Source organism: Oncorhynchus gorbuscha, linkage group LG19, assembly GCF_021184085.1.
Source record: "Oncorhynchus gorbuscha isolate QuinsamMale2020 ecotype Even-year linkage group LG19, OgorEven_v1.0, whole genome shotgun sequence".
In the NCBI taxonomy this organism is placed as follows: domain Eukaryota; kingdom Metazoa; phylum Chordata; class Actinopteri; order Salmoniformes; family Salmonidae; genus Oncorhynchus; species Oncorhynchus gorbuscha.
The window spans coordinates 19,160,138-19,183,404 of record NC_060191.1 but is presented as its reverse complement, the minus strand read 5'-3'; the positions used below and the strand labels follow the sequence as shown (position 1 = coordinate 19,183,404).

Below are 23,267 nucleotides of genomic sequence, written 5' to 3'. Positions count from 1 at the left end.
CATGTTGGAGGCGGCTTATGGTAGAGAAATTAACATTCAATTGTCTGGCACCAGCTCTTATACTGCACACTCCCTCAAAACTTGAGACATCTGTGGCAATGTGGTGTGTCCCCAGCACAAGGTGCACCTGTGTAATGATCATGCTGTTTAATCAGCTTCTTGATATGCCACACCTGTCAAGTGGATAGATTATCTTGGCAAAGTAGAATTGCGCGCTAACAGGTAAATAAACAAATTTGTGCAGAACATTTGAGAAATATGTAACATTTCTGGGATTTTTACATGTTGCGTTTATATTTTTGTTCCGTGTAGACGCCCTTTCAGGTCTGGAGAGGAGCTGTTCAAAACATTGAGCCTGTCTATGTGAAGAGAAGTAGATCGTACAGAGTAGGGGTATGCAACCCTGTTCTGTTTCAGGCACCACACCTGACCATCTGAGCTGATTGATCAGTTCAGTGATTGCCTAAATTCAACACACCTGGTCTTCCAGGTCAGTTAAATCAAAAACATGAGGTGCTTGTGACCCTCCAGGACCAGGGTTGCCTAACTCTGTTCTAAAGGGTGATGCTTTGTCATTACTGTATCTGTACTGCGTGATCACTGTTTCCCTCCTCTACGGCTGCTCAGATAAAAATAAAAACACCCCTCCCAACCCCCACTCAACCCAAGACATAATCGTCCCTCATCCCTCTCAATAACATCCTCCTGGCCAATCTCCATGGGCAGAGAAAGCCCCCCCTCTCGCCAGATTACAGTGCTGGCTGCCTGGGATTAGGGCTTAAATGACACCAGGATGAATAGACGCCGTTATAATTTTTCCTCATATGCATTTGCAGCTGCTGCATAAGATCCTAAGCAGCAAAACAACTACACAAAGACCCATCTCTCCCCTGTAGCACCTTGCCTTTGTCCTAGAATCCTCACCAGACAAAATTAAATATGGCTTTAGTTATTTTTTTGCAACCATAAAATTATTACCCCGAAATATCTATAGAAAAAGATAGGAAAGAGAATATTCTTAACCATTTCCCAGGATAATGTGAGCATTTCGTCGTGCTCTAGATATTTTACACTCCCTGAAATACAATATCTATAAAAACCGAATGCGTAAGTACGAAATCCAACATTTAGTTCAGAATAAATTAACTACTGAAAATATCAGACATCACTTCATACAAAAACAATTTATTAGACATTGTCCAGGTCCAAGTACCAACAGACCTGAATAAACAAACAAAGAATGCTACAAACTTCCAAGAACAAAGATAACTCAATCTACAAAGTTAATTCTTAAAAATACATGACCATAAAACTGAAAAAAGATACAAGATGTAAGGGGGTTCTCATCCTTTGTGATATAACAGACTGGAAAGACCTTGAATGAGGAAGTGTGTGAGAGCATGAGAGAGATGCTGTGTATGCGTGTGTGATATTCTACCTGAGGGGGGGGGTAACAGTAACGCAGCAGTCACGTGGGCAGCGAATGAGAGAGGGGTACTAGAGGTAGCAGAGGGGTGCGTAGAGCAGAGAGGTAGCTAGCAGAGAGCAAGAGCAGTTCTACAGAGGTAGCAGACAGACAAAGAAGGGGAGGAGGCAGAGGTAGCAGAAAGGTGTAGAGGGGTGTTGAAATGAATGGAGATGGATGAAGAGAGGTAGCGCTAGGTAGCGGTAGCAGCTACATTATCAGCACCAGAACAGCTAGAAGCCCACTCCACCACAGAGGAAGAGCACATGGTTTTTAACTACAACTTTATCACCATACCTAGCTCACTAAAAGGATGGATGAAGGTCAGTGGGATATTCGGCCTGTGTGTGAACAGCCCCCAGGGTACTAGAGCAGGGTTCAGCGAAGTGTGTGAGTAGTACAGTTCTACGCCTGGCTGGTGGGGGCTATGGGTGAGGGGGGGGCAGAGCAGCTCAGCAGACAGTCATCAAACACCCATCTCTGCTGTACGCACATTCTGCTCTTCTGACACGCCAACAACAAACAACTGAACAGACGCTTCGGACTACAGTGTTTAAGCTTCAGAAGAGCAAAGTGGAGAGGTAGATTCTCAGTAAGAAGAGTGTGTGTGAGGGGAGGGTTACTGGTCCCCTCTGTGTGTGTCGAAGGAAACCCTCATGATCCCATTCATTACAGTACACAACACACATCCCTAAATGATCAACTAGCTCCCCTGGTGTTGTGTTGGGGGGGAAGACGCAAGGGAGGGGGGAAGGACGCGAGGGAGAGGGAGGAAGACGCGAGGGAGAAAGACGAGAGGGAGGAAGAGAGGGGGAGGAAGAGAGGGGGAGTTGGTGTTGCGCTGAAGGAAAGGAAGAGACTAGTGTCATTCTAAAAGGTGAGAGGAAAGAGGGAAAAGTGGGAGTTCTCCGATTTTCTCCCAAAATATTAGCTTCATATTCTTTTAAATAGAGAACAAACACAATATATTATTTTAAATGACTGGGAGGAGCCCATCTGATCTGCCCCACACCAGACTGACTGAGGAGAAAACAGTGTTCTTACTAGGAGGGCCAGAGTCACAGACCCCTTGACGCTGTGCCCTGAGAGGGAGGTGTGTGTGTGTGTGTGTGTAAGCCAGGATGAGTTTTTGGAGCTGAGAGAACACCCAGCCAGTAGCAAGGCCATCAATGAGCTGAGGTTTTACAAGAGGTGTGTGTGTGTGTGTGTGTTGGTGTGTGTTTGTTTGGGGACAGGGATCTTAGTTGTCAGCAACTCGTGCTGGGGCTGCCGCTTGAGGTCCCACAGACGCTGGGGGCATACCATCAGCCTGTACAGGCGAGGGACCAGGGTCTGAGGACAGAGAACACACTGGTTTGAGAATGGGACACACCAACACACACTTTCTGGCTGAGTAGGATCTGGAAGGCGGATACAGATAGTGTACTCACACATGCCGTTGGGGGCTCCAGGGTGGCGGGGACCCATCATGGGAGGCATGCTGCCAGTGGGGGGGGCACCGGGCATCATGCGCCCTGGCATGGGCTGACCGGGCCCTCCCATTGGTCCTAAACAGAAGGACAGGCTTGGTGAGACTCTTGGGCTATCACAGAATCAGTGTGCTGGAACATGTTTTTGAAAACAAGCCAATGTTTCCTAGCTAATATTTGGTGTTATTCCCTTGTCTTGGATATAGTTCCAAGACTGTTGGGGTCTTTCTGTGCTTCTTTGCTGAGAGTCTTTGTGCTCCAGTGTGTGTGTCCTTACCTGTCGGTTGTGGGTGGTGGGGACCCATGGGGTGGAACCCGGGGCCGGGGGGGCCGTGTCCAGAGTGCATGGCGGGAGGGGGTCCGTGGTGGGGGGGTCCGTGGAGCATGCCTGGCCCTGGGGGGCCATGGTGGGGTGCGGGGCCCTGGGCCGCTGCACTGGCCTGCTGCTGCTCCATCTGCTGGCGGGCCTTCATCTCAGCATACTTCAACTGCTCCATGTGGAAAGCCTGGCGCTCCGTAAGCAGCTGCTGCCTCTGCAACTCCAACTAGAGGGGGTGCCATAATTTTATACTATTAATCATGATTATCATTCTCAAAAGCCCATTGTCCACAAGGACATAAGGTTGACCATTACTCATAGTATCACTTTGAAAAGATAATCATGTCAATAAAGCTAATTTAATTGAACACAGAGTGAGAGAGCGATACATCAAGTCAACAGTGTTATATGACCAGGGTGATGATACAGAAACAGCTTCATTTTATGGATTGATAAATCAAAGAACGAAGTATAAGCTATAAAGACAAGCTGATCTGAATAGCTGACATTATGACAAAGGGGAAGAGCGGTACAGCGGGAGGGAGGAAAAGCGATGGAATGAGACTGTGGGGAGGAAGAGAGGGGGCAGTGAAACAGGACCACTCTGGAAGCAGGAAGGAGAGAGGGAGCAATGGCTGGAAATGTCGATAAAGGGATTGATTGCATGCAATAAACCACTAACACTCTGTCTGACACGGAATCAACGGGTGAATTTCATTACCAGAAACACAGCGATGGAGAGAGGTGGAGAAAGTGATGGAAGGAGGTGAGGAAGTCTATTCCGTGTGTGTGCCCTGGTAAGTACATTTGTAGTGGTGGAAAAGTGTGGAGTAGTAAGACAGTGAGGAGTGCCCTTATTTAGTGTGTGTGTGTGTGTGTGTGTGTTTAAGACAGAGACAGTGTGTATATGAGAGGGTGTGTGTGTAACCCAGTGTTCACAGCCTGTGGTAACGGTAGGAGAGAGGCAGTCTGGGTGCTGTTCCAGAGGGTTATGTAATGGCTGGCTGGCTTTTTCATGCACTATTTATCAGGCTGTTCAACTGGGCTGCGGTCCACAGCAGCTCCACGCTTTACAGTTTTACACAAACACTTTCCACTGTCTACCCAGCAGTTAGTTGACCATCTTATTTTACTGCTCTTAAACCACGTGTACCCAAATGGACAAAGCAACGATGCCTGAACCCCCCCCCAAAGTGCTTTCCCTTCAACTATCCTCTGTGCACTCTGCAACTACCCCTCATAATTACCACCTATTATTAATGCAAATGTTTAATATTGACACTTTTCACTTCCTCTGCTCATGTTGTAGATATAGGCCCACTCCCAAAACCAGCTCGTTGTCCTTCCAAGTTATCCATCTGCCGGCTCTCCCTCACACACATCTCTGAAATGCCTGGATGGATGACAACTGACATGGATATAGCCTAGATACCACCACAATCAAGATTCATATCCAATCCTTTCACATTCCAAAGGGGTCTGAAAATACAAGCGACTTCAACCCGCATGCAGTCTCCCACTGAACTACATTTCCCACAACCCACCTCGGCGCCACTACTTACAGCCTCTTTCTCTCGGTCCATGATGGTTTCCAGCTCCTCAAAGTGTCTGAGCTTGATCTCCAGCTTCTTCATCTGAGTCTCCACCAGCAGAGCCACCAGAGATTTGATCTTCCTCTCCTCCACCGCCGCCAGGTGCTACAGGGAAAGGGAGAAACAGAGTAAAGAGATGTAACAGAAATCGAAATATAAAGCGTCGCCAAACTAGACTGGCCAGGTAGCGTAAGAGTAGCACAAGCACTTTTGAGCCGTGGGCAAAACTGACACACCAATCAATGAGATGCTACACCGGCAGCGCAAGCATAGCATGAGTGAACGGAGCTGGAGCTGCTGAAGCATATGTTAAGGCCTCAGGTCTATTTCAAGCATTTCGTTGACTTTTCCCAACTGACAAGTCGGCTCTCACTTTTGATTTCTGTCTCCGTTTGCTTCTTCTGGTTTCAAACACCAAAAACAGCACATACCGAAAGCTAGCGCTATACTTGCAGTGTAGTTTGAGTTTGATATACAAAGTGCTATACCCTTGGACCTCTGGAAGAAGCTCACCTTGGCCTTGGTGGCAGCTGAGGCGAGGGCAGCAGCGGCAGCAGTGGCAATGTTACCCTCCCCTCCGTCCGGCTCTAACTTCTTCCTCTCCTCTTCCTCCTCTTCCATCGTTCCCTGCTCCTCCTTCTCCTTGTCCTCAGAGGTCTCCATGGCCTCCTCCTTGTCTTTGTCTGAAAACATTGCATAAACATCATTCAAGTCAATGCTGGACTTCTACGACCCTCCCCCCAAAAATGGATGATTCAATCGGAGCGGAATAGCCATCTACTCTACCTGCTGTAGCCTTGCCCTCTCCTCCCTCGCTCTCCCCCTCCTCCCGCTCCGATGGCTCGGCCATCTCGCTCTTCACCTTCTCTCCCTCAGCCAGCTTCTCAGCAGACTCACTGGGCTTCTCTGCCTCGTCCTTAGACTCAGCCTGAGACAACAGAGACAGGTAAGACTGTGGTGTTACAGCTGATTATATTTACAGAGCCTTCGGAAAGTATTCAGACCCCTTCACTTTCTGCACATTGTGATATGTTACAAAAAAAATCCTCAGCAATCTACACACAATACCCCATTATGACGAAGCGAAAAGAGGTTTATAGAAATGTTAGCAAATTTATTTAAAAAATATAACACAAAAATAGCTTATTTACATAAGTATTCAGACCGTTTGCTATGAGACTCGAAATTGAGCTCCGGTGCATCCTGTTTCCATTGACCATCCTTCAGATGTTCCTACAACTTGGGAGTCCATCTGCAGTAAATTAAATTGATTTAACAAGATGGCACACACCTGTCTATATAAAAGGTCCCACAGTTGACAGTGCATGTCAGAGCAAAAACCAAGCCACGAGGTCGAAGGAATTGTCCGTAGAGCTCCGAGACAGGATTTGGGAAGGCACAGATCTGGGGAAGGGCACCAAAAAAATTGCTGCAGCATTGAAGGTCCCCAAGGACACAGTGGCCTCCATCATTCTTAAATGGAAGAAGTTTGGAACCACCAAGTCTCTTCCCAGAGCTGGACGCCTGGCCAACTGAGCAATCGGGGGAGAAGGGCCTTAGTCAGGGAGGTGACCAAGAACCAGATGGAAACCTGGAATCATCCCTACGGTGAAGCATGGTGGTGGTAGCGTCATGCTGTGGGGATGGTTTTCAGCGGCAGGGCGAGGGAGACTAGTCAGGATCGAGGCAAAGATGAACGGTGCAGGGTACAGAGAGATCCTTGGTGAAATCCTGCTCTAGAGTGCTCAGGAGCTCAGACTGGGGTGAAGAATCACCTTCCATCAGGACAATGACCCTAAGCACACCGCCAAGACAACACAGGAGTGGCTTCGGCACAAGTCTCTGAACATCCTTGAGTGGCCCAGCCAGAGCCCAGACTTGAACCCGATCAAACATCTCTGGAGAGACCTGAAAATAGCTGTGCAGCGAAGCGCCCCATCCAACCTGACAGCGCTTGAGAGGATCTGCAGGAACTCCCCAAATACAGGTGTACCAAGCTTGTAGCGACATACCCAAGAAGACTGAAGGCTGTAATCACTGCCAAAGGTGCTTTAATGTATTGAGTAAAGAGTGAAGAGATACATCCGGAAAAATTCTAAAACCTTGTTTTTGCTTTGTCATTATGGGTGTGTGTGGATAAGAGGGGGGGACAATTTAATCAATTATAAGGCTGTAACGTAACAAATAAATGGGGAAAAGGTCAAGCGTGCTGAATACACTGTATATGCAGGTCAGAACTGAGAAACACCTAACTGAAGATTATAGCTAGACGGGTCCTTGAGAGTGAAGGAGAAAATATACAAAACCCAACAAGGGTCAAAGCTAATGCCCTGCATTTCAAAAAGCCTGCAGTAAAGCCATCGGGACAAGAACCGCCGTGGATCTGCGATGGCTAGTGAAGGTTAATGAAGATGTCAACCTCTACAGTGGTCAACCACGCATGGCTAACGTTATCTGTGGCGTTACATTTGCCCCGTGGCCATCCTAAACACAGGGAAATAGGACGGATGGAGAGAATTGAGTAAGCGAAAGACGGAGAGTAGTAAATAGAGGGGCAGACTGTACGACTGCCAGCTTTAAAAATAAAGTTAAAAACAGTTTGATGTCTTCTGTGCACATATGAATGTCCCCTACGACGTAACTGCAATGAGATGTTGTTCTTCTTTGTTACATTATCTCGCTGTCATACTGTGTTCAACCGTGTTCGATCTTGCCTTGCCATCTTGTTTCAAGAGGATCACAATGTCAATATGTCCCAGACTTTATTGTATTTTACCCTCCACGATTTAACAATGTAAATAAGTCCCAGACTTTGTGTGTTATCCTCCACGATTTAACAATGGAAATAAGTCCCAGCCTTTGTGTGTTATCCTCCACGATTTAACAATGGAAATAAGTCCCAGACTTTGTGTGTTATCCTCCACGATTTAACAATGGAAATAAGTCCCAGACTTTGTGTGTTATCCTCCACGATTTAACAATGGAAATAAGTCCCAGACTTTGTGTGTTATCCTCCACGATTTAACAATGGAAATAAGTCCCAGACTTTGTGTGTTATCCTCCACGATTTAACAATGGAAATAAGTCCCAGACTTTGTGTGTTATCCTCCACAATTTAACAATGGAAATAAGTCCCAGACTGTGTGTTATCCTCCACGATTTAACAATGGAAATAAGTCCCAGACTGTGTGTTATCCTCCACGATTTAACAATGGAAATAAGTCCCAGACTTTGTGTGTTATCCTCCACGATTTAACAATGGAAATAAGTCCCAGACTGTGTGTTATCCTCCACGATTTAACAATGGAAATAAGTCCCAGACTTTGTGTGTTATCCTCCACGATTTAACAATGGAAATAAGTCCCAGACTTTGTGTGTTATCCTCCACGATTTAACAATGGAAATAAGTCCCAGACTTTGTGTGTTATCCTCCACGATTTAACAATGGAAATAAGTCCCAGACTTTGTGTGTTATCCTCCACGATTTAACAATGGAAATAAGTCCCAGACTTTGTGTGTTATCCTCCACGATTTAACAATGGAAATAAGTCCCAGACTTTGTGTGTTATCCTCCACGATTTAACAATGGAAATAAGTCCCAGACTTTGTGTGTTATCCTCCACAATTTAACAATGGAAATAAGTCCCAGACTGTGTGTTATCCTCCACGATTTAACAATGGAAATAAGTCCCAGACTGTGTGTTATCCTCCACGATTTAACAATGGAAATAAGTCCCAGACTTTGTGTGTTATCCTCCACGATTTAACAATGGAAATAAGTCCCAGACTGTGTGTTATCCTCCACGATTTAACAATGGAAATAAGTCCCAGACTTTGTGTGTTATCCTCCACGATTTAACAATGGAAATAAGTCCCAGACTTTGTGTGTTATCCTCCACGATTTAACAATGGAAATAAGTCCCAGACTGTGTGTTATCCTCCACGATTTAACAATGGAAATAAGTCCCAGACTTTTTGTTATCCTCCAATTTAACAATGGAAATAAGTCCCAGACTTTGTGTGTTATCCTCCACGATTTAACAATGGAAATAAGTCCCAGACTTTGTGTGTTATCCTCCACGATTTAACAATGGAAATAAGTCCCAGACTTTGTGTGTTATCCTCCACGATTTAACAATGGAAATAAGTCCCAGACTTTGTGTGTTATCCTCCACGATTTAACAATGGAAATAAGTCCCAGACTTTGTGTGTTATCCTCCACAATTTAACAATGGAAATAAGTCCCAGACTTTGTGTGTTATCAATTTAACAATGGAAATAAGTCCCAGACCACGATTTAACAATGGAAATAAGTCCCAGACTGTGTGTTATCCTCCACGATTTAACAATGGAAATAAGTCCCAGACTTTGTGTGTTATCCTCCACGATTTAACAATGGAAATAAGTCCCAGACTGTGTTATCCTCCACGATTTAACAATGGAAATAAGTCCCAGACTTTGTGTGTTATCCTCCACGATTTAACAATGGAAATAAGTCCCAGACTTTGTGTGTTATCCTCCACGATTTAACAATGGAAATAAGTCCCAGACTGTGTGTTATCCTCCACGATTTAACAATGGAAATAAGTCCCAGACTTTGTGTGTTATCCTCCACGATTTAACAATGGAAATAAGTCCCAGACTTTGTGTGTTATCCTCCACGATTTAACAATGGAAATAAGTCCCAGACTTTGTGTGTTATCCTCCACGATTTAACAATGGAAATAAGTCCCAGACTTTGTGTGTTATCCTCCACGATTTAACAATGGAAATAAGTCCCAGACTTTGTGTGTTATCCTCCACGATTTAACAATGGAAATAAGTCCCAGACTTTGTGTGTTATCCTCCACGATTTAACTCATGTGCATGTATGGCTTTTTCAAGTTTTATGTGTGCTTTTTTAAATTTTATGGTTGAATTAATAAACTAAACTAAAGACCTCACCCCTGGGCCGTCTCACCTTGTCAGGCTGCTGGGAGTCGGAGTCTGTGTCCATCTTCTCTGTTTCTGCTGGCTCTACAGTGACAGACAGGGAGAGAGAGGGGCTTTGAAAAGAGGGCTAGACAAAGAACAAGACATCTCTCAGAGAAAATGATCAAACAGATGACGCATCCTAAGTTGAACCTCACCATGGTTCAGACATTACTGTGGTTAGGAATGACAGTATGTGTGTGTGTGTGTGCGTGCGCATGTGCAAATGTGGGAGAAAGTGAGCGAGTCGATGCCGAGTGAGAGTGCATGAATGTGTGTGTTTGGGGAAAAAAAACATGCCCGCATGTGCATTTGGACGCGTTTTTTACTATGCGAGTATTGACCCGTATGAGAGATGGTAGACTGCTGTGGGGAGGGTATTGAATGCAATTAGGCCCTTTATTGGTTGTTGATGCGTGTATGTGTAACATGCATTTATTCATGTGTAATTGCTGATTGAGCGATTGCTGTGTGTGTGTGTACCAGGCATTGAGGCCGTAGCATAGTGTGTTGACCCAGTTTCAACCCCTTCCCCCACGCCCCGTCTGCTGTTCTAATCCACTGGTTACCACGACAGCCGGACACATAGACATTACACACTCTGAAGAAACCTGAAACATCTACGTCGCCCCCCACTGGCCATCCTGATTTCAACTGGCAGGCACCTCAAAATGTATTGGTGAGAATAAACATCTGGCTTTACCCACGCGAGCACACACACACACGCACAGGAGGTAGGTATAAGGTCTAGGTGACCTGCGAACAGCTGGCTACGAGCAGCCTCGTCCTAACCTGTTAGCTGTGGTCTGTCTGTGTCTTGGCCATTTGCTGCCCTCCACTGGTAACACTCAGTACTCCGTCTAAATGTGGGGGGATGTATATGGGTGGGTATTTTGTGTGTGTGAGTATTGCATGCATGAGTATGTTGGATGCATGTGATGAGAGAATGCTTTTGTGTGTTTATATGAAGGCCTGTGTGTTTACACGATTCTATAGGCATTGCTATTCGATACTGTGACTGAGATTCGCTGTACCAAACAAATTGCTCACCAGAGGTCTTCTGCAGAGACAAGAGAGCCATGAAAAAGAGTCTTGAACAGTCATTGAAATAAAATTGCTGATATCAAATTGGCTCCTTATTTAAAAAGATGGAGAACGAGCTGAAGGAAAAATACTGGAGTTTTGGTGCAGGTACAACCAACTAGCGCAAAAATAATATACTGATATTGACAAAACGGTAAGAAAAATGATATCCCAATAAATAACTATTGTTTCCCCCCCTCCCGATCAATGTTGTATACTGTGTGATCGTTTTTATGTTTGTGTGCGCACAAGAGTATTTTTTATCTATCTTTGCAAATGTGCGACTGTGTATCTGAATGCATGTGTTTTGCTCCGGGTGTGTGTGTTACCGGTCTTCTCGGGCTCCTCGGGGGCGGTTCCTGCGATGCCGCTGCTCTCCAGGCCATAGGCAGGGTCTACCTTGCCCGTGCTGCGGGCCGCCTCCTGCACCTTCTTCACATGGGCCTCCACCAGCTCTGCTGGCACCTCCTCACGCACACGGCTAAACTCCTCTGGAGAGAGAGGGAGACACTGTAGTTAGCTACACACACACAGATATGTTCAAACACACAGCAATATTACACACACAACAGTGTCATTACGACACACTACATACAAAGTGATATTACATACAAATTAAAAACATTTTATTTTGTGAATAAACACATTGTGATAAAACACCCTTGCAAATGACCCACATACCCAGTCCCCACAACACGTACCCAGTCCCCACAACACGTACCCAGTCCCCACAACACGTACCCAGTCCCCACAACACGTACCCAGTCCCCACAACACGTACCCAGTCCCCACAACACGTACCCAGTCCCCACAACACGTACCCAGTCCCCACAACACGTACCCAGTCCCCACAACACGTACCCAGGGCTGCCTTGGCGGCGGCGGAGGCCACGCGGGGGTCCACCACGGAGGCCAGGAAGGCCACGGTGCTCATGACAGGGTTGCCTGACTGGCTGAAGGGTACGGGCTGGTAGGCCAGGGGGCCCAGGGACGACTCAGAATTCTCCAGGTAGGGGTCCTCGATGGGCAGACGCAGGAAGTGCAGGATACACTCGTCCTGGGTGCGCGAGCCCACGTGCTCCGACACCTTGTTCCAGTCGTCCTTGTACATCTCCAGAGCCTGGTAGGGAGGCGATAAAGGAATGAGAAGGGTTCTGATAGGCTGGTAGGTTTTAGATTATGTGTGTGATTGGTCAGCTGGTCTGTTGTGACTGACGTACCTCCAATAGGAGCAGAGTCTCCTGCTCGGTCCACTCCCGGCCGCCGCTGGTTCCTTTACTCTTGGGGTTCTTCTTGGAGTAGAGGTCATTACGCAGGCCAAAGTTCTGCATGTCAGAGGGCTTGTCTTTGCCCTTCTCTGGGAAGTTGAGCATCTGCTGGCCAGAGGGGATCTAGAAGAATGGATGGAGAGACAGGGGAGGAGGTTGAAAGGAATCACACTGTGGTCAGAGGATGCAGTGTATACTTTCACAACATTTATGACCCATGAAATAATCAAACTCAACGGTTTCAGACACACAACGCCTGTATGTGTATTTGGATAGAATTCGCTATCGGCACTAACTTGCTTGAGTTTAAAGACCCTTCCCCAAGCCCCTACTCCCTCAGTATCCAACTACCTGAAAGAACTGGATAGATGAAAGAAATATGACCATAGCTCCATGTAGTAGTTTATCTAACCTGTGGGGGGGCGGTGGTGCATCGGCGTCAGGCCAGAGGGGGTGTCAGCCAGCACGTTGAAGTGGGGGGTGGGCGGGGGGCCCATGGGGAGGGGGCGGCTCTCAGCATCCACCTGGTAGTTCACCAGCCCCCACTGCTCCAGGAACGCATGGACCCTAGTAGAGAGAAAAAACGAACTGGAACAGTAAGGGACAACCTAAACGTCTCCTATAAAAAAAATATATATATTACAAAGTGTCTTGCAGACGGTGCACCCTGACGAACAATGTCCTAACTTTTGCCATAGGGAATCCATTTCACGTTAACCCCTTGACCCTTCACCTCATGACAGCACACACGTCTCCTGTCAGGTTCCTGCGGCAGGAGGTGGAGGTCAGGTACTCCTGGGGGTTGAGCCGGTACGTGTCGATCATGAAGTTACGGTAGGCCAGGTATCTGACAGGGACAAACACATTTTACAAAAAAACACAAGGGTCTGAACAAATAAGGACGTCATGTGTTAGACAGCAATGATGTGTATTTGTACGATGAAAGATTCTTAGTGAAAGCGTGCATCTGCAGTTCTTTAATGGGTTGAGTGAGTTGATGTGTTGGGCAGTGTTCTCCAGTGACTCACATTTCTGGGGACTTGGACTTGTTCTTGCCGTTGAAAAACTCTGGCAGTGCACGCCTCTCAATCTCATGGATACTGAAAGAGGGGGCCGGGGGGGTAAACTCAAAACACAAATATAAAATACAGCCCAACACCCCCATGCTACACTCCCCACACACTAAGAACAGTGGGGCCATTCTCACCAGTTGTAGTCGAACCAGGCGGCGTAGCTGGGGATGATGATGTGGTGGGTCTGCTCGGTCACATTGTCCTCGCTGGAGTCGATGAGGCGGTTGACCTCGGCCTTGCCCTGCTCCTCCTCCTCCTGCAGGGGGAGACAGTCACACGGATTGGATCAGATCAACATAGGCAAGAAAGGAGAGCAGAATTTTGGCTCGTGCTTGCTTGGTCAGTTTCTATTATATATGAACGGAGGATACAATATTAGAAAAGCAGGAGTTCCAGATTAAATCAGGAATAATCCCATCCCAAATAAAGAAAAACTGGACCTGAATGAGTTAACGCTGCACTGGAAAATGCTCGTAATCTAACGCATGCCTCAAACCACTCGTAGAACAGCTAAGTGCATTGTTAGCTGCTTTTTTGCCCTCCCGCGTCACTTGATACACAGTAGACCTCCACTAAACATAGCACCACATGGTTTATCAGTCTGTGACCGCTGATAACATCAGAACAAAGTTGACTACAAATACAAAAAAGTTGCCAATATCTTTGCGATGGATACAACGGAGTTCTATTTTGCTAATTGTAGGCTACTGTCTAATTTGTCTCAATATATTTCATGATGTGTAGCCTATTGTAGGTGGTAATAGGCCGTAGGTGGTAATAGGAGCTGATCAGTCATCAGTATTGTGAAATAATTATAATTTTAAGAAAAGATTTGTATGGAGAAAGCTGATTGAGACCAGCACTCTCTTTCGATCCTATCAGTATGGACACATGTTCCAACGATGCACTTCATGACCGTTCTCTCAGCGTTGTGTTTTTGGAAATGCATGTAACGTCTTCGGCAGTTGTAGGAAATATGCATTGTTACAAAACAGCCGTAGGCCTAAGTTCCATCGCTATCGGGAAACCGGGCCCAAATCTACAAATGGGTAGACATTGCCTCTAAAACAGAAACCAGGTGAGATATTTTTCCATCTCCCTTCTGGATTTGCTAAGAAGTGGGGGATAATCTGACCGTGGATCTATCAATGACGACTATAGTTTTGGGTGAATAGGGAAAGGTTTAAGATGAAGATGGAGAAGAGACAGCATTGAGAGGCAATCATTAAAGGTTTTTCAGGAAAAGCTGGTGTTACCTTGCCTCCAGAGACCAGAGAGTCATCCTCCAGATCATCTAGAAGACCGAGAGGGCATTAGGACGTCACTCTATCCATTGCTTGACACAATACATCTCGGTGATTGACTGTTTAGTACTGGGACAGGCAGATACTTAAAAACACTGAAATAGTTCTACACATACACACTCACCCAAATCTGCCACTGCCCCTCCCTTCACTGGGGTGTTCTCGCTGTCTTTCTTAGAGTTCACTGAGGACAGGGAAGGGGAAAAAAGGCTGAAGAATAGCCAGAGTATAGTAGGGGTGAAATGCACTGACAGAGGCTATTGGCTCTCTTTTCTCTTGTAAGCTCCCTCTTCAAAATCAACCACGGAAATAGATACAGAGGGGGGAGGGGGTTGCAGAAGTGGGACATTGCAGATGGGACTGGGTCAAAAAGGCCATTTTTAGTTAAGTGCATTTGGCTTAGAGCACATTCAGCTGGAATAGCACTCCATTCAATGCACCACTGAAGAAAGTCCCCCCAGGCAATTCCATGCCATCTTGGCAAGGACAGAGCGCACAGTTAGAAAATAACTCATTCAGAGGAAAAAACTGCAGTTACTAGAGATGAATAAACTGCAAGTCAACATGGTGACAAGCATAAGATTGATGCAATGAGAGAAAGAAACAGGACCATGAGAGAGAGAATGGGAGACTGAGTGACTGAGCCAATGAAGGAGAAGAGGAGGGGACCATGAGGAGGAGGAGAGGTAGGGGTGAGAAAGAAGACAGAGTGAAGGATCAAGAGGGAGGAGAGCAGATGTGGGAGAGGGAGACAATGAGAGGGACGAGTTGGACAATCAACTGACCGTTCTTGGGCAAAGTGACCTCCTCCATGCTGGGAACAGGCGAGGGGTCCTCCATGTCCTTGGTCAGATCCTCTTCCTCCTCCTCGTCCTCGCCACGGTGGCCACGACGCTTCCAGTGAGACCCAGGGTTCCTGGGGACAGGAGAATAGGTCAAGGGTCGGTGGAGTTTTCCCAAGACACTGATCCATGGTCAGTTTAGTCATTTTCTCCCTAATGATTAAGGTTAGGATTTGGGAAGGTGAAGCTGGTCATAGATCTGTGGCTATAGGGGGACTCACCCCTTCTTGCCACCCTTCTTGCGGGACTCGGCTGGGGTGGTCGGGGGAGATGGCGAGCGCCGCCTCTTCTTCCCGGCGGCGTTGGCCTTGCGCTCCTTGCGATCGGGTGTACGGGAAGACTGATCAGAACCACGAGGGATGGCCAGATGAGAGAGAGAGAATGAGAGGATGGAACAGTCTCACACAGAGGGGAGCGGGGGAGGAGGAGAAGAGGGAGGATGTGGTGGTGAGGAGATGAAGGAAGAGTTTGAAAGGACGGGTGACACGACACAGACAAACAAGACAACAATCCACAGAGTGCAGCAACTCACTTAAACACACACTTCCTAAGAATCCATAACACACACCCCAGAGTTTGGCCTACCTCCTCCTCCTTTGGGAAGATCCTCTGGCGGAAGCTCACAGTCTTCTTGTTCTCGTCCACCTCATAGTCTTCCTCATTCATCCACTCGTTGAAGGCATCGGTGTCCAGGACCCACTTGGCATGCACCTGGGAAAGGAGGAGAGGGAGAGAGCAGCCGAAACTAATCCACTACTCAAGGGTGGTGTTGTCTGCTAGTACTTTTCAGGCTGGTGGTGGAGGTTGATTTGGCCTATATAAAACATTAACATGACTGGATGCTCCATTCTCACCTTCCAGGGCTTCTCAGAGGTGGGTGGGTCCTCCACATCCCCCTCCACATCACTGGTGGACACCCAGGTGTCATAACTGACCACACAGAGAAGACGGGTTAAAGGTCAGTAACAGGTCACAGTGGGTGGACATGTAAGAGGGCAGAGTGGACCAGCAAAGCTGTAGTCTAACAGTGCCAGGCTCTCACCTGTCTGGGTACATGCCCCAGTGCACCAGCATCTGCTTGTCCTTACGCATGACCGGACGGAGCCACTCCTCTGCAAGACAAACACACTTTTTTATCAGCGTATACACACACACATACTCGAGTAATGCATACAGACTACTGTATTAATAATAGTATATTACTGTATACACACATTTCACTTTCTTTGAAATGTGATATGAGAGTAGAGTAAGCCTCTGTAAGGTGACCATAAGGAATTAGATTAAAAGAATACAGCACAACCCAGACTACACCAGAACTTAAGGCATATGTATATAAAAATATATCATTTTTGAACATTTCATCAATTTAGCAGACGCTCTACCAACTGAGCCACATGGGACCAAGTAACAAAGTATATGATATATATACATTGCAAGGGGGAGCTTTATTTCCTTTCTCAGTAGAGCACATCACTTACCATCCTCCTGCTGGGTTAGAGAGGGGTAGATATGATGGGTGGCCTTAGACTTGTCCTCGGTGATAGAGCCCTAAAGGAAAGGAAGGAGAGAGCTTTATGATGCCATTTGAATTCCTGGTGAAACAATCCTACCATTGGTTGGTAGGATTTGGGTGGGCGTGTCTTACCTGGTGTCTTTTGATGATGTCCTTCAGCTTATTGGCCTGCTTCTGCTCCATGTCAGGCACCAGGAACACGGTTGGTCGAGTCAGGCAGTTATTCTGAACCAGGGTCTTCTCTACATTCAAGAACATCTCCACATTCCTGTCCATCCTGGAGGGGTTCTGCAGGTCAAACCTACGCCTGCACAGATAGGAGGGATAGAACATGTTGTTAGTTACAGTCTCAACTCCACAGGGCATCTTTTTTCCCCCTCCCTCTATTGGAGCAACCACTACCTTCTACGGTGATTCCGTGATTATTCCAAGGTGGGAATGATGCATTTTTAAAAAAAGTATTCAAATCAAGACCCTACTCACCAGCCCTGCTCGCTCTTGAACTTGTAGGTGGAGCCCAGGATATGACATAGAGCACCCCCTGCCTTGAAGTCCAGGAAGGTCTTGGTCTGATGAGGCAATACAGAAGAAAAGGCAAGGGACATTCACGCAAGCTAGCTCAGATAGATAAAGACATGGAAAACTACTGTGACACAAAATGTGCAGAAGTGATTGGGAAGCCCTAAAACACTCTACAGCCCACTCTTCCCTTGCCCCAAAAATATCACTGTGTGTGTAGGTCCCGTCCCTGTCCGACCTGGTCAGGTGTAAAGATGTGTGTGGAGGAGATACTCACAGGTAACTTGGTGAGGGCAGGGTTGTTCACCCTCCGTCCAAAAGCATCTTCCTGGAACTGAAGCAGCTGCACCACCAGCCCTGCCAGGGACTTATTGGAAGGAGAGTCTGCCTGGACATACTGAGACACCACAAAGCCACTGTGTTAGTCAGGGCGGCACACTCATGTGTGACAAAGGAAGGATTGAATATTGTGAGACCACAGAAGTGTTAGGCTACATTGGTCAGACAAACACATGGCCAATGCAGGCACACATAAGATCTCATGAGTAGATAGCTCATACTATAACAGCAAAACAGCAGCCTTTAGGTAAATGTGGGGTGATATGACTTTTTCTTTCAGTGAGGCCCCTTCCCTGGTCACTGAAAAGAGTGGCAAAGTATATGAAGCAAAGTAACAAGAAAATAAATACAGTAGAAAATAGTTTACAGTAGCTAGCTATTTCTTTTCAACAGTTGTTTTGGGAAATCCACATCCATGCTGAGATGTTTTGCTGCAGCAAATGCAGCCATTGCTTGGTTGTGTGTGGAACACTTTGTCTCCAGCGCAAAGTAGTTCAGTACGAGGTAGTCGAGGTTTCCCATCAAGACGATTCAGCTAATTACATAGACATAAATATAAGTCATCAATGGACCAATCGACCTGTCTGCTATTCTCTGGTCAATCACAATGTTACCAAACGTTACTGTAGCTAACTAATGTTGTTAATTACATCAAGACCCGTGCCTGGCCAGCGTTGTGCCGAAAATCTCCCCCGACAGAATTCTCCCCCCTTCACTTTCATTGCGGGCGACTTGGTTGCTAGTTGAGATTTCTGCACTTCACTCATCTTAGTAGCATGAAGCATTTTTGTCTGCAGTTTTCGGTTTTGCTTCAAGTGTATGAAGTGGTTCTAACTTGTATGGCGCCCTGAGCGAACCCCCCCCCCCCTTCAGCGGCCGACCGCCCCCGGGGACGCCCCATGCCGCCCGTACCTACATCCGCTACTGATTTGTATTAGTCTATAAATAAATCTCGTTGCCAAAATTCGTCACCCCTCACATGTCTTATTCGACTCGTATTTTTGAAAGTGTAAGGATAATAATTCAGCTGTCGTTGCTCTGAAATGTGTATTGCTTGCCAACATTTTACTCCCTCTTTGTTTAATATAACATACACATTACGGGACACATTACGCATTTCGGTTGCCTATCCTTACGAAGTGTGTTATATAGAAAGTATTTGACTCTGATGTGTGCCACAGAAAGTATTTAACTCTAGCCACAAAATTAAGGAAATTTTCGGCACAACACCTGTTCACCGCAACAATGTTTACGTCAACGATACCGTTTCAAGACATGTTAACTAACTAGTTATCTTACCTACTTAAACTAGTTTTCGTTGCGTTAGATAGCCAGCTACGCTCAGATAGTCAGATGAAAACAGGAGTAATTATGTTAGCTACCTTGCTACCCTAGATTGGTAGGTTACACAAACAGACAACTCTTCAGCTAGTGTCGGCGGTGCAACAAATCAAACGGCCGGTACGATAGCTAATTCAGTTAGCAGCTAATGTTAGCTAGCCTAACAATCGCTTGACATGTAATGTTCATGTTGTTGGGTAATGTTGTGATGGATATCTTTAGATGCATGAAGCTAGCTATCTAGTAATATCTAGTTTGCCACAAGTACTTAATACGAGCGATATATTGAAAGAGATATCTAGATAGCACTTCCATTGTGTTAGAGACGCGTGCCTTAACGTTGGAAATCAATGGAGGTTAAAACCACCGCTCGCTAACCTTTTTGTAGTGTTTCCCGATCCATTGGCGCACGGAATCGATCTGAGAGACCGTTTCTGCGCTCTCCCAGTATTTCGACGAAGGACCTCCATCTTTCTTACGGCCCACCGAAGTACCAACGCCCACAGGGCCGGCTGCAGGTCCCCCTGAACCCGTTCCACCCGCTGCAGTTGCCGCTGTCGCCATTGTTTCTTGTCCTGTCCGCTGCTGTTTCGCTTCTCAACCGCGTCACTCACCAAGGGGGTTGCGCGCATGCGCATATTGGTAAATAACGTAAAGTTATTTAATCTCGCGATAAAGAGGGTCCATATGGGTGATCTGCTTTTCATAGACAAGTATTCTTAGCGTGGCCGTTAATTTAATGCAGAAAGTATGTTACTCAATTATGATGCATTTTTATCTCGTAACAATATCCATGTTACATCTAGAGAGGTCGCCATAGTCTTTGATGCTAATTCCATCTGGAACTCTCATGTTGTTCAGAGGTGTAACCAGACCTCACCCTCTTGACCTACCCTCGCTTAATCCAGTTGACTCTCCAGTAGGAAAACATTTTTTTCTCCTTGCTCCCTCAGAACAACAGATCTATACGTGCTTTATTTCAAATGGATATTGTATCCATTCCTTATGTCATAATTTACTGGAATACATTTGTCAATAATTTCAGTTGGAAAAAAGACTCGTTATTACCACACAATTACCTGCTTACAACTGGATTAAGCGAGGGTAGGTCAAGAGGGTGAGGTCTGGTTACAAGGTCAAAGAGGCTCTTTCAGAATGCGAATCATTACCTGAAAAAACTCAAAAAAATACATAAACATTAACTGTGCTTTTTGTGTTGAGCATCCTGAAACAGTTTTGCATTTATTTTTGCATTGTCTACTTGTAAAGAAATTATGGAAAGGTATTCATAGTTTTATAATTGTTAATATTCTTCATGACTTTTGTTTTTATGTGAGAATGTGCTGCTCGGTTTCCTTAACTATAAAAATGATTAAAACATTTTTTTTTACCTCATAAATCTAATTGTGCTAATGGCAAAATTTAATATTCATAAATGTAAATTCACAAATAAAAAAACACTCTTCCGTGTTTTCTATAAGGAATTCCAGCAGTACATTAAGACCATTCAACATTCTTCTAATAAGAAAGCTGTTAAATCAATCAATGTGTGCATCTTTTAAGGTCTTTGTATAATTTGTCATTTGTTGTACACCCTAGCATATGTTATCATTGTCTGTTTGTATACTTCTTGTATGTATACTGTTTTTTCTGCAATAAAAAAATACATGAAAAGCCGAGCGGAAATGGAGGAAAACTCGCCTCCCTGCGGACCTGGCATCCTTTCGCTCCCTCCTCTCTACATTTTCCTCTTCTGTCTCTGCTGCTAAAGCCACTTTCTACCACTCTAAATTCCAAGCTTCTGCCTCTAACCCTAGGAAGCTCTTTGCCACCTTCTCCTCCCTCCTGAATCCTCCTCCCCCTCCCCCCCCCCTCCTCCCTCTCTGCAGATGACTTCGTCAACCATTTTGAAAAGAAGGTCGACGACATCCGATCCTCGTTTGCTAAGTCAAACGACACCGCTGGTTCTGCTCACACTGCACTACCCTGTACTCTGAACTCTTTCTCCTCTCTCTCCAGATGAAATCTCGCGTCTTGTGACGGCCGGCCGCCCAACAACCTGCCCGCTTGACCCTATCCCCTCCTCTCTTCTCCAGACCATTTCCGGAGACCTTCTCCCTTACCTCACCTCGCTCATCAACTCATCCCTGACCGCTGGCTACGTCCCTTCCGTCTTCAAGAGAGCGAGAGTTGCACCCCTTCTGAAAAAACCTACACTCGATCCCTCCGATGTCAACAACTACAGACCAGTATCCCTTCTTTCTTTTCTCTCCAAAACTCTTGAACGTGCCGTCCTTGGCCAGCTCTCCCGCTATCTCTCTCAGAATGACCTTCTTGATCCAAATCAGTCAGGTTTCAAGACTCTCCTATTCTCGCTATACACCAAGTCACTTGGCTCTGTCATAACCTCACATGGTCTCTCCTATCATTGCTATGCAGACGACACACAATTAATCTTCTCCTTTCCCCCTTCTGATGACCAGGTGGCGAATCGCATCTCTGCATGTCTGGCAGACATATCAGTGTGGATGACGGATCACCACCTCAAGCTGAACCTCGGCAAGATGGAGCTGCTCTTCCTCCCGGGGAAGGACTGCCCGTTCCATGATCTCGCCATCACGGTTGACAACTCCATTGTGTCCTCCTCCCAGAGCGCTAAGAACCTTGGCGTGATCCTGGACAACACCCTGTCGTTCTCAACTAACATCAAGGCGGTGGCCCGTTCCTGTAGGTTCATGCTCTACAACATCCGCAGAGTACGACCCTGCCTCACACAGGAAGCGGCGCAGGTCCTAATCCAGGCACTTGTCATCTCCCGTCTGGATTACTGCAACTCGCTGTTGGCTGGGCTCCCTGCCTGTGCCATTAAACCCCTACAACTCATCCAGAACGCCGCAGCCCGTCTGGTGTTCAACCTTCCCAAGTTCTCTCACGTCACCCCGCTCCTCCGCTCTTTCCACTGGCTTCCAGTTGAAGCTCGCATCCGCTACAAGACCATGGTGCTTGCCTACGGAGCTGTGAGGGGAACGGCACCTCAGTACCTCCAGGCTCTGATCAGGCCCTACACCCAAACAAGGGCACTGCGTTCATCCACCTCTGGCCTGCTCGCCTCCCTACCACTGAGGAAGTACAGTTCCCGCTCAGCCCAGTCAAAAGTGTTCGCTGCGCTGGCCCCCCAATGGTGGAACAAACTCCCTCACGACGCCAGGACAGCGGAGTCAATCACCACCTTCCGGAGACACCTGAAACCCCACCTCTTTAAGGAATACCTAGGATAGGATAAGTAATCCCTCTCACCCCCCCCCTTTAAGATTTAGATGCACTATTCTAAAGTGACTGTTCCACTCGATGTCATAAGGTGAATGCACCAATTTGTAAGTCGCTCTGGATAAGAGCGTCTGCTAAATGACTTAAATGTAAATGTAAATTTAATTGGGGGTGTCTTGCTAATTGCCTATAATTTCCACCTGTTGTCTATTCCATTTGCACAACAGCATGTGAAATTTATTGTCTTTCAGTGTTGCTTCCTAAGTGGACAGTTTGATTTCACAGAAGTGTGATTGACTTGGAGTGACATTGTGTTGTTTAAGTGTTCCCTTTATTTTTTTGAGCAGTGTATATTGAGTACATTTATTCATTTACATCTGTTTTACTGAAACCGTACTTACTGTAATGTCTCCTATCAATGTACTGTATTGTATGTTAATGTATTCGGAGAAGATAAAGTGTAACACAACACCAACGTTTCCGAAGCATTTCATGGTGTCAAGCATGTACACACACACTCACATATGCAAGCCCACACATACTGTATACACACTCACTTGGTCAGATATAAGAGTGTGGATTGCAATTGCACTAGAGAGTAAGAAAACATTGAAGTAATTTTATAATTATACACTTTTAGTCTATTTTTATTTTATTTTATTTAGTCATCATCTGCAATAGAACATCTGAAGTGGAATAAGAATACATTACATGCAATATGTTGCCTGGTTCCTGTATGCTTTTGAGATTCTATAAGTAGCAATGTTAACTTCTCTGTAACACATTGAACATGTTTCCTGTTATTCCCTTCTATACAACTATATCCTGATCATTCAATTATACTGTCTCTATCTTGCGATGAATTGGAATCATGTTTTAGTTATTTGTCTCAATGATTA

The 23,267-nt window shown here is 46.0% G+C and overlaps 1 protein-coding gene across 1 annotated transcript; it reads right to left on the bottom strand.

Annotated features, from left to right (window-relative positions):
* Positions 1-1,165: 1,165 nt before the first annotated feature.
* On the bottom strand, positions 1,166-19,714 carry LOC124005270 (SWI/SNF complex subunit SMARCC1-like). Its single transcript, XM_046314372.1, has 26 exons — positions 19,480-19,714; positions 17,699-17,818; positions 17,386-17,471; positions 17,035-17,209; positions 16,868-16,937; positions 16,429-16,498; positions 16,241-16,316; positions 15,972-16,097; positions 15,608-15,726; positions 15,330-15,460; positions 14,669-14,728; positions 14,497-14,534; positions 13,375-13,496; positions 13,196-13,267; positions 12,901-13,014; positions 12,583-12,734; positions 12,120-12,292; positions 11,761-12,019; positions 11,229-11,390; positions 9,806-9,861; positions 5,632-5,773; positions 5,359-5,528; positions 4,816-4,950; positions 3,212-3,479; positions 2,896-3,012; positions 1,166-2,797 (listed from the first exon to the last, which is right to left on the bottom strand). The coding sequence occupies exons 1-26, from the start codon at positions 19,663-19,665 to the stop codon at positions 2,706-2,708; spliced, it is 3,291 nt and encodes a 1,096-aa protein (XP_046170328.1). The 5' UTR covers positions 19,666-19,714; the 3' UTR covers positions 1,166-2,705.
* Between the last annotated feature and the right edge of the window lie 3,553 nt (positions 19,715-23,267).

What these genes read in the sequence shown, in the direction of transcription:
- LOC124005270 (XM_046314372.1), bottom strand. Translation starts at nt 19,665, where the DNA reads ATGGCGACAGCGGCAACTGCAGCGGGTGGAACGGGTTCAGGGGGACCT. An exon ending in CTGCCCTCACCAAGTTACCT is followed by an intron (nt 17,472 to 17,698) that starts GTGAGTATCTCC and finishes TTGCCTCATCAG; the next exon opens with ACCAAGACCTTCCTGGACTT. An exon ending in CCTCTGAGAAGCCCTGGAAG is followed by an intron (nt 16,098 to 16,240) that starts GTGAGAATGGAG and finishes CTCCTTTCCCAG; the next exon opens with GTGCATGCCAAGTGGGTCCT.